Source organism: Prunus avium, chromosome 5 (assembly GCF_965620075.1).
Source record: "Prunus avium chromosome 5, drPruAviu1.hap1.1, whole genome shotgun sequence".
In the NCBI taxonomy this organism is placed as follows: domain Eukaryota; kingdom Viridiplantae; phylum Streptophyta; class Magnoliopsida; order Rosales; family Rosaceae; genus Prunus; species Prunus avium.
Window position 1 is genome coordinate 17,322,691 of NC_142288.1, and position 11,121 is coordinate 17,333,811.

The 11,121-nt window shown below is 39.8% G+C and overlaps 2 protein-coding genes across 5 annotated transcripts; both read right to left on the reverse strand.

Moving 5' to 3' along the window:
* Positions 1-1,201: 1,201 nt before the first annotated feature.
* On the reverse strand, positions 1,202-9,143 carry LOC110766130 (uncharacterized). 4 transcript variants are annotated; one of them, XR_015836051.1, is made up of 4 exons: positions 8,868-9,133; positions 6,549-8,248; positions 1,585-1,648; positions 1,202-1,466 (listed from the first exon to the last, which is right to left on the reverse strand). XR_015836051.1 is itself a non-coding variant. In XM_021969393.2 (3 exons), the coding sequence occupies exons 2-3, from the start codon at positions 8,048-8,050 to the stop codon at positions 1,642-1,644; spliced, it is 1,509 nt and encodes a 502-aa protein (XP_021825085.2). In that variant the 5' UTR covers positions 8,051-8,248; positions 8,868-9,132; the 3' UTR covers positions 1,202-1,641. The 4 variants fall into 4 exon arrangements, 3 of the variants coding, with proteins under 3 accessions (XP_021825085.2, XP_088109785.1, XP_088109784.1); XM_021969393.2 differs by having other exon boundaries at positions 1,202-1,648; positions 8,868-9,132; XM_088253659.1 differs by lacking the exons at positions 1,202-1,466; positions 1,585-1,648 and adding an exon at positions 4,616-4,905 and having other exon boundaries at positions 5,199-8,248; positions 8,868-9,143.
* Positions 9,144-9,534: 391 nt separating this feature from the next.
* On the reverse strand, positions 9,535-10,894 carry LOC110766165 (deoxypodophyllotoxin synthase-like). The gene is made up of 3 exons (XM_021969445.2): positions 10,500-10,894; positions 10,062-10,383; positions 9,535-9,936 (listed from the first exon to the last, which is right to left on the reverse strand). The coding sequence occupies exons 1-3, from the start codon at positions 10,871-10,873 to the stop codon at positions 9,691-9,693; spliced, it is 942 nt and encodes a 313-aa protein (XP_021825137.2). The 5' UTR covers positions 10,874-10,894; the 3' UTR covers positions 9,535-9,690.
* Positions 10,895-11,121: the final 227 nt, after the last annotated feature.

The following is an 11,121-nucleotide window of genomic DNA, read 5'->3' on the forward strand; positions in this document are numbered from 1 at the left end:
TCCAAACACAGGAATTGGTTCTTGTCAATTTAGAAATTTTGAGTTTTGTCAAAATCACAAGTTTATTTCCCTCATCCAAACGCACCATAAAGAAGATGATCACAGGAGTTGTCAACTGGATTATCTTGAGAGTGAGGGTAATTAAATTGAGAGTTCAATTTGAGATCAATGGTTTGATCGAGTTTGAAGTCTATTGTTGGAGATAGAATCCCTTTCCTTGAACAATTCTGCCTCTATTTATAGACTTAGTGCTCGAAGATGATGATGAATCGGTGATGAGACTCATGAACCTTCATTAGGAATTTTGACCCATTGGTTGAAATTCACTAAGGACTCCGTCAGACCTTCATATAGTACAGGTACAGAGTTATCATATGCAAAGAACACTGGTTGTCTTTGAATTAGTATAGTTGGAGGTGAACTCTTGCCGGTCAATGATTTACTAAAAACTAGTTAGAGAGTTAGTATTGCAAGTTAGCATCTCAAGTTAGTTTTCTGGTGGATCATCGATTCAATTAGAGCTTGATATTCATTCAAAAAGTTGATTTGTATGTAGAAAAATTGTTTAGTTTCCAAGATCCTATTTAAATTGTTTAGTTTCCAAGAGCTTGATATTCCGGCCAGATCTTCCCATATCAGGCTAGCTAGAGCCTAGATCCATGTTAATCGATCTAGCCAAGATCCTATTTCATTAAAATAGGAGGCAAAATCCAGTAACACAAAGCAAGAACTCAAGAAAAGAGCTCAACCAAATACAACAAGATAAGACAAAACGCCTACTACAGTCATGAACCTTCAAAGAGTCAAGAGCACCCCTACAGACAAAAGACACAAAACAACGCAAAAAGCAACATAAACTAAAACAGACTAAGGAAATCCGAAGGCAAGGGAAATAGACCTGCTGCACCACTCAAAACCAACCAGCTGCGACACCAGAACAGGACCATGGCCATCGAAGAGAAACTGGTAACCAAAGGGACATACAGAAAATGGTAGTGGACAAGCCACCCAAACTACAAAGAGCGCTACCATAATCCAAGCAAGGAGTGCAAAAAGCACTTTAAAAGCATCCACAACTCCAGAAGTGCCACCGAAAACCGACGGAAGAGGTAGAAAACAAAAAAATCGTAAAACCAACAAATATGAGTTAATTATGTTTCAAGCTCGAATTCTATCATTTCTCCAAACCTAGGCCAAGTAATAAAACCACACAAATATGCCGGCTAAGATTTAATATGCATGAAACAATACAAAACAATATTGATAATTGAGATTACAACAATACAAAACAATATTGATAATTGAGATTAAAAAAAGTATTAGTTCAGGTCAAATATCCTCTTTCTCACTTTGAAAAATTAGCACTATACTTGTTTTGAATTTGTCGAAATGACAAATATTGGCCTCATTGGCGGGCGGACTATACTTTTCTTTGAGATGTTGATCTTTCTTGAAGTTCTTGATCGCTGTGAGGAAAATGAGCATGCGAAATATTGAAATCATAAGGTTACTGGTGAGATTGGCTTGGGCCGGCCCGATTGTATTGTTGAGATTGACCATAATGCGAACGAGTAGGATTCTGACCTTGATACGGTTGAGCTTGACCGTGAGGTTGATGATTTTGTTGATGGTATGGTTGAGCTAGCCCCTGTTAAAGAAACTGATAATGGAGAGAAAAGAATGAGAAAGGTTTCTGTATTTTCTTGTATTTCTGTACAACTCGTATACATTGGTTATAAAGGAATATGTCTAGTCTAAAAGAGGTAAACTGACAGACAAACATCAAAACTTTAGGACTAATTACAGCAATTACAATTTGATTTATTCACTGAGATTTGATCCACAAATCAAGCTTTGATTGACGTTGATTGTGATTTCCAACATGCCCCCTCAAGCTGGAACGTGGATGTCCAAAGTTCCTAGCTTGCGAAGGAGAGTATGAAATAATGAGCTGCCAAGTGGCTTAGTGAATATATCTGCTATCTGTTGAGCTGAAGAAACATGAGCTGTCTTGATTAAACCTGATTGTATTCTCTCACGCACAGTGTGACAGTCAATTTCAATGTGTTTCGTGCGTTCATGGAACACGGGGTTGGCTGCAATGTGTAGAGCAGCCTGGTTGTCGCAATATAAGAGGGCTGGTTGCAAGTGTGTTACCTGCAAGTCTTGCAAAAGGTATTTGAGCCATACTAATTCACAAGTAAGAGATGCCATGGATCTGTATTCTGATTCTGCCGAGGAGCGTGACACAATTGATTGTTTCTTGCTTTTCCAAGATATGGGTGCTCCTCCAAGAAAGATGCAAAATCCAGTAACAGATCGTCTGGTTGTCGGGCAACTTGCCCAATCAGCATCACAGTATCCTTTCAATTGTAGCTTACCTTGCGATGGGAATAAGATACCTTGGCCTGGTGCTTTTTTCAAGTAACGTAGGACACGGTATGCAGCCTCAAGGTGGGGTTTCCTTGGTTGTTGCATAAATTGGCTGAGAACATGAACCGAGAAGGTGATGTCCGGCCTTGTGATGGTGAGGTATATGAGGCGACCAACGAGGCGTCTATATTGTGATGGGTCTTTGAGTAGTTCACCATCTGAAGGTGTAAGCCTTTGATTTTGTTCCATTGGGAATTTAGTTGGTTTTGCCCCAATCATTCCTGCATCCTCAAGTATATCCAAAGTGTATTTACGCTGGGAAATAGCAATACCTTGCTGTGAGTGGGCAACTTCAACTCCAAGGAAGTACTTTAGATGGCCTAAGTCCTTGATCCGAAAATTGTTGTGTAGAAATCCCTTAAGCTCTTCAATTGCAGTGTTGTCATTTCCTGTGATGATCATATCATCAACATAAAGTAACACTGCTGTAAAAGAAGCACCTCGTACCTTAGTAAATAAAGAATAGTCTGCCTTAGATTGTTGAAATCCAGCTCGTTTGATTGCTGTAGAGAACTTTGAGAACCAGTTGCGTGATGCTTGCTTTAAACCGTATAGTGACTTCTGGAGTCGACACACCATATTCGCCCCCTGTCGACGAAGGCCAGGAGGAGGCAGCATATAAACCTCTTCATCCAAATCGCCGTGGAGGAAGGCGTTTTGGACGTCGAGTTGATGCAAGGACCAATGTCTGACAGCAGCAACAGCAAGTAGGCATTTGAGGGTGACCAATTTGGCTACGGGTGAAAAGGTTTCAGTATAGTCAAGACCTTCCATTTGTGTATAACCCTTGGCGACAAGGCGGGCTTTATATCTTTCAATCGTGCCATCAGAGCGGTATTTAATCTTATATACCCATTTGCTCCCAATGGCTCGTTTCCCTTGTGGTAAGGGGCATAAAGTCCATGTTTTGTTTTGTTCAAGAGCTGTCAATTCAGCATGCATAGCTTCCCTCCATCTCGGATCTGAATCAGCCTGTGCAAAGGATTTTGGTTCGCTATGGGCAGAGAGACTTGTGATAAAACAACGGTGAGATGAAGATAAATGATCATAAGAGACAAAATTAGATAAAGGGTAATGAGTACCTCGACGAGAAGATGATGACCCGGGGGGCAGCATAATGGCGTTGGAACAGTGGTAATCTTGGAGGCGTGGTGGTGGATGGCGTTCACGTTGACTACGTCGAGGAACAACGGGTGGAGTGGTGACTGTGGATGGCATGGGTGTGTTGATTGTAGTGTGTATGGGTTCAGGAGGTGGTGGTGGCATAAAGGGTGGTGACGATGTGGTGGGATTTGGTGAAGATGAAATAGTGGGGCTGGGCTGAGTGTGGGATGATGTTGTAATATTTGGTGATGAAGGTATTGGTGTGGGGTCAGTTGGTGCATGCGACATGTTTGAGGGATTGGAGAGTGTAGGTAGATATGGGACATCTGGTAAAGGCAAAGGTAGGACAGAGGGGTCTGGGTAGTCAGTTTGTGAGTCTTGGGGTTGAGTAGAAAATGGGAATATGGTTTCATGGAATATGACATCTCGGCTGGAAAAGAAAGTTTTGGTAGAGAGATCATATAGGCGATACGCCTTTTGGCCAAGAGGGTAACCCACAAAAATACATCTACGCGCCCTGGAATCAAACTTGTGTGAGGGTTTAGTGCTGGTGGCATAACATAAACAGCCAAATACTTTCATATGGTTATAATGAGGTGTGGTGTTATGGAGCTTTTCGTATGGTGTGCTTTTGGAGAGAACGGGTGTGGGTAGTCTGTTTATTATGTAAGCAGCAATGAGAATGCTTTCCCCCCAAAATGTAAGTGGTAGATGAGCTTGGAATCGTAGAGCACGAGCAACATTTAAGAGATGACGATGTTTGCGCTCTACGACTCCGTTTTGTTGTGGTGTTGCTGGGCAAGAATGTTGAAAAAGAATTCCCAAGTCGTTAAAAAAAGGTCGCATTGAAATGAACTCACTCCCATTGTCTGCCCTAACTTGTTTAACACTACATTGGAATTGTGTTTTGACAAAGGCGATGAAGGATTTTAGTAAACCTTGTGTTTCCGATTTAAACGTCATAAGATGTATCCAAGTGTAGCGTGAGAAATCATCTACAATAGTTAAAAAATAACGGGCACCAGAATGTGAATGAGTGCGATGGTGACCCCAAATGTCACAATGTATGAGATCAAAAGGCGCATGTGATGAAATTGAACTTAAATTGAAAGGCAATCTAGTTTGTTTTGCCATGGGGCAAATTTCACAATGCTTATTGGGATGAAAAGAAATATTAGGAACAGTCTTGGATAAAAATTGTAATGGTGCAGTAGAAGGATGTCCTAGGCGGCAGTGCCATAAATCTGGAATGGTAGAGATGGTGTTGGCTCGAATTTCTGGTGGTGGCTTGATGGCTGTGTGTTTGGACAGGTAGTAGAGACCATTATGCTCCTTCCCCAGGCCAATCACCTTCATCATTTTCAGGTCCTGTAAGATACAAAAGTTAGGATGAAAAATGACTACACAACTCAAATCACGAGTAATTTTACTGACTGAGAGTAAATTGACCCGAAAGGAAGGTACATGAAGGACATTTTTGATGAATAAATTTGGATTAACTTGTATTGAACCAACAGAGAGGATATCTATGTGTGAGCCATTAGGTAAACCAACAGTGTCATGATAAGGTGTTTGATGCAAAAGATGAGAGGAGGAGGATATATGATCACTTGCACCACTATCAATGATCCAGGTTGTATAACATTTGGGATTGGGTTTACCTGTCACATTTCCACAAAACTGGGTTTTACCGAGTAAGGCCCTTATCTGATTGTACTCCTCTTCTGTGAATTGAGGAAAGTTCTGATGTGCATTCTCTGCAGTGGTGGGTTTGGTCGTGCCATGAGCATTATTGGCTGTGAAACGCTTGTTCCTGTTTGGTGGCTTAACTGCTTTGCCATGGAACTTGTGCCCTGGTGGAAAGCCGATGATGTAGTAGCAGCGATCAACCGTGTGTGTATCACCCTCACAGTGTGTGCAATACAAGGATTTCCCTTTGATGTCTTGTGGTTTTGCAGGCTGCCTATTCTCTGTGTTCCTTGTGCTTTTCTTCACATTCATGGCAAGAATAGTTCCATCACGAGCATCAGCAAGCTGTCGCTGTTTTTCTTCTTGGAGTAAGAGTGAGTAAATTTTTCTGATATTGGGAAGTGGCTGCATCAAAAGGATTTGTCCACGAATGGCAGAGTATGTGTCATTCAACCCCATGAGGAATTGGAGGATCTGCTCCTGCTCTTCCTTTTCAGCAATCTTCTTCAAACCTGCACAGTTACATGAAGCTGGATCATTGTACGATCCCAGCTCGTCCCAAAAGGACTTGAGCGTTGTATAGTAGGCTGCTATGGACTGTTGTTGTTGACGGTGCTCAACGATCCCTCGTTTGAGTTCAAAAATACGAGAAAGATTCCCTTGTGAGAATCGTTCATTAAGATCTGCCCAGACTTCAGCGGCTGTGTTAGAGAAGATCACGGTATTGGTCAAGGTTGGGCTGATTGAATTGAGGATCCACGACTTTACGATTTGATTGCATCTTCTCCAAGCTCCATATTTGGGATCCTTCTCTGACGGCGCTTTGATTGTGCCGTCGACGAAGCCAAGCTTGTTCTTAGCTTCCAAAGACATCATCATGGCGCGACTCCAGGTCGCGTAGTTGTCACCCTCCAAGGGTCGAGTGACGATAGTGTGCCCAGTGTTATCTGAGGGGTGAATATAATAGGGATCGTTGAAATCCATAGCCTCTGTCGACTTCTTCTCTGATAAAGTTTCAGTCATGGTGGTCAATGATATTGGCGGAAGCAAAGTGAGCAATATCAGGCACCAGGATGGTGCTCTGATACCATAAAGAAACTGATAATGGAGAGAAAAGAATGAGAAAGGTTTCTGTATTTTCTTGTATTTCTGTACAACTCGTATACATTGGTTATAAAGGAATATGTCTAGTCTAAAAGAGGTAAACTGACAGACAAACATCAAAACTTTAGGACTAATTACAGCAATTACAATTTGATTTATTCACTGAGATTTGATCCACAAATCAAGCTTTGATTGACGTTGATTGTGATTTCCAACACCTGTTGAACATTCTGGTTGTCGCTCCATCTGATATGGTCCTTTGATTGTTTTGATATGGTCCAACAACGTAGGCTTGCTCCATCATGAAATCATTAAAAGACTGTTGTTCTGCACCTTGAGGACAAGCTTCATTTACATGACTTGGTGTAGTGCAAATGGCACACACATTGGATGATACTTGCATCATTTGTTTCACCAAATTAGTCAAATTAGTAATTTGAGCCTCCAAATGTGAAGATGTACTTACCTCATAAACTCCAGATTTCTTAGGTGGAGGCCTTCTATAGTTGAACTGTAGAGAATTATTAGAAAATTTCTCAAACGTTTCTCTAGCTTGCTTAGGAGTCTCGTCCATGAGACTGCCTCCTGAAGTTGCATTAACCATCATACGGTCTGAATAGAGAAGGCCTTCATAAAAAGTGTGCATTAAGTGCCATTCTGGGATGTTATGATCTGGATAAGAATTTAGAAGTTTTTTGTATCTCTCCCAATACTCGTGGAAGGGTTCTCCATCTAATTGTTGAATCTCCAAAATCTCTTTCTTGATTTTTCTCTTTGAATCCACACAATACTTGTGTAGAGAATTATTAGAAACATTCTCGAACTTTTCTCTAGCTTGCTTAGGAGTCTTGTCCGTGAAACTGCCTTCTGAAGTTGCATCAACCATCATACGGTCTGAATAGAGAAGGCCTTCATAAAAGCATTGCATTAAGAGCCATTTTGGGATGCTATGATCTAGATCAGAATTTAGAAGTTTTTTGTATCTCTCCCAATACTCGTGGAAGGGTTCTCCATCTAATTGTTGAATCTCCATAATCTCTTTCCTGATTTTTCTTCTTGAATCCCCACAATACTTGTGTAGAGAATTATTAGAAACATTCTCGAACGTTTCTCTAGCTTGCTCAACAGTCTTGTTCATGAGACTACCTCCTGAAGTTGCATCAACAATCGTACGGTCTAAATCAAGAAGGCCTTTATAAAAGCAGTGCATTAAGAGCCATTCTGGGATGTTATGATTTGGACAAGAATTTAGAAGTTTTTTGTATCTCTCCCAATACTCGTGAAAGGGTTCTCCATCTAATTGTTGAATCTCCACAATCTCTATCCCGATTTTTCTTGTTCTTTGAGCTGGAAAGAATTTCTGTAGAAATCTTGAAGTAAGGGTTGCCCAAGTTGTGATAGAGTTGGGTGGCAAGGAATCAAACCACGCCTTTGCGCTATCTTTCAAACTGAAAGGGAAAAGTCTCATTCTTATTTCCTCATCATTCATTACTTCAATTTTCATGAATGAGCAGACTTCAAAGAACTCTTTGATATGCATATGAGGATCATCTTCATGGTTGCCGAAGAACTTGGGCAATGAGCGAATCACTTTTGGATTCAACTCAAAGTTTGAGTTGACCAATGTATTTTCTGAATGAATTATGCATGATGGTTGGACGGTTGCTTGCAGTACCACAAGGTCCCTCAAAGAAGGTTCCAAATTAGCACGCTCAGCCATTATAGTAAAGGTAGAGGCGTCTCAACCTTTGATGAATTCGGTCTTGAAGTTTCTGGTGATAATGACGGAGGAAGTGGTTATGCAAAGCTTCTTAGAGTTGTCGTTTCTTGTTCTCCTCTTGACAAATACTCTTGGATGTCGGATAGCCTCACATCATCAGAAAAACTTGAGTTTGGATTGTACATAGGCGAATTAATCCTTCAATAAGAAAAGAAATCAAAATTAGTTTAAAAGGTAAAATAAATAACAAGATAAAGCTTACAATACTAATTAGAATATAGTTCAATGACTGACTCTTCTCTAAACTAACTCAAACTAGAGATGTAAATAAAATAAAAATATCCCTGGACAGTGCCAAAAACCTGTTGTGTAAATAAATAGTGCAAATTACTTTTTTTTTTTTTAAAAAAATGCAAATTACATAAATTAAACTACGCTAATTACCCAAATTATAATTACTCGCAAGTACACGAATTCCTTAGGTATAGATTTATAATTATGATGTTGATCCCATAAGGACTTGATAATTTAAATGCAATTCTAATTTGAACAAGTAAAGAACAATAAATAAAGAAGTAACAACAAACACAAAAAGGGGGTTCTGGTTTTAGGCTTTTGTAACTAAATTCTCAAGACAACTATGAAAAGAAATGCAAATTAAGGAGGATTAATAAGCGCAAACCACGAGATGTAAATTAAGGTAACAAATACTAGGGCACTTGGAATCAACCCTAACCATCCTAGGCGTTAGCTAAGAGGAATAGTTGCTCATACTAAATACAAATACAACTAGAAACATGATTAAGATAGAGCTTACAGATTTTGGATGAACAAGAAGGCATAAGGGCCTTCAATGGTGGAAGAGCTTCCTCCTTGCTTGCTTCTTCCCTTTCTCCCGTTTCTCAGTCTCTCCCCCTCTTTTCCGGTTTCTCTCCCGCTTCTCCTTGTCTCTTTCTTTAATAACGTTCAGCTACTCTTGCCTTCACGTGAGTGGCTTTTTTTTTTGGTGAGTGGCTTTCCATTCAGCTGCTGCCCTCTGTTTATTCCCATCTTGCTTCATGATTGAGAGACTAAAATAGTATTTCTTTTACTATAGCAATAGCTGGCCATAGATTTTTCTTGTCTCCTTTTTATCATGGGCTTTGTTTTATATTATAAAATTTATATTCATTAAGGAGCTCCCTCTTTTGACTCAGCTGGTATCTCCCTCTTTGTTGTCAAGTGGTACAATATCAAATAGAACGTCATGAGACAAAGATGATGAGACACAAAGGGGGGTCACAACGTAGTCAAGAATTGTTGTTTGAGCAAATTTTCGCACGGGGAATATCTAATTCTTCCTAATCATTTCTGGGATTTCATATTGATGGAATTTTGAATAGTTGAACTTTATAGTTAATTTGGATGTGTTGAATGATAATGTAATATGGAATCCAAACCAGAAATTGTCCCTAGGTCTCGGTAATAAGGAATCCAAAATATGCTTCTCAACATTAACACAAATAAACTTCATATCTCAAACGAGAAATTAACGAAACAAATACTAAAAAAGCAAAGAAAAATACATTGCAAATTAACAAAAACCAAAAACTAAGAGAGAGATAAATGTCGGCTCGGAGCCTTTGGAGCAGAGAAATATATCAAACACCACAATATTCCTTGATGGAATACAAAGGCCCAAGGGTGGAGTAATTCTTTTTAAAATATTGTATATATTCGAACTGATGCAATGCCTTATACTGTAGGGGGTGGTCTTTGTCCACAAGCTCCTTGGGTACGTGTGTTTCTCCTTCTCTGTATGAAAATAGTCCAAACGAGTATCGTACATCATTCTCCCTCAAGGTCACTCGATGCTTACAAGCTCGTACTCTGTCGTTGCTCCAAACCTAGGCCAAGTCATACAAATATTCCGGCTAAGGTTTAATACGCACGTGCGTAACATGTGATTCAAAGAAAAATTGAAGTTATTAACATACTCAACACACATTATATGTAGTTTTTCGTGCCATACCTGGAATCCATCACCTGCTAGGAATATGAAGGATGAAGGTAGAGGATCAACACCTATCCACTCATTGTCCTTTGAATATATTTCCAGACCTTTGACATGATTTTGATAGAGTATGGTACTAAAGGTCTTGTCTGTATGGGCGGGTAGACCCTCATCAATTCCAGTTTTGTCAAATTCTTTGTATTGATTAAATCGGTACGTGTGAACGATGGATTGGATGTGATCATCATGGTACTTCTCTACACCATAGTTTTCGAACACCATTCTTGTCACAACTTGATCTAGCTCTTCCATCACTTTTGCATACCAATCAGCACACTCACTGCCCAACAAACAACAAATACTTTGAATGTTCAAAATCTAAGTCACACTGCAAAAGGTTGAGCTAAATATGATCATATTTTAAATGTTTTATGTCAATTTAGTACTAAATTATACCGAAATGAATCATGTCCCTCGGGCCAAAAATGATGTGTGAATCTCCGAGTGTCTTCAGGGTTTGTAGCATAGCCAATCCCCAAGCCTTCGCTGGCGGCATTTGAGGTTATGTAGCCACTGGGGTAGGGCTTTTCAAAAGAACATTGCACTTTGATTTCAGTGGGGAAATCAAACAACTCGCCCAACGTACCAAAGAAGGTGTTGTGAAGCTCCGGAGAAACTTTGCCGGGCAGTATTGCGACGAAACAGCCTAGCTCTTCAAGTGCATGGCAGATGCTTTTGCTTATAGAGAGCCAAGAACTCGTCCCCGGCTTTAAGCAGTCTTCGTCGGAGAAATCTACCACTGGAATTTTGGCCACTGTTTGGGTGCCCATGCTTATGTATATCTTTTGAGGGATGCATATACCAAATGAACCAAAATGATATTTATAGAGTAGTTAAAGGCTATGTATTTTCAGATTTTTTTCATAAATAATTATGTATACACGTCTGATTTGCGTGGCTGGTATGCATCGGCAATGAAGATTTTATAAAGAATAAATTTCGAAATTGAATATATATTATAACAATATGTCACTTGGATTTTCTAAAACATGAACAAAAAAAAAAGCATCATCATCAA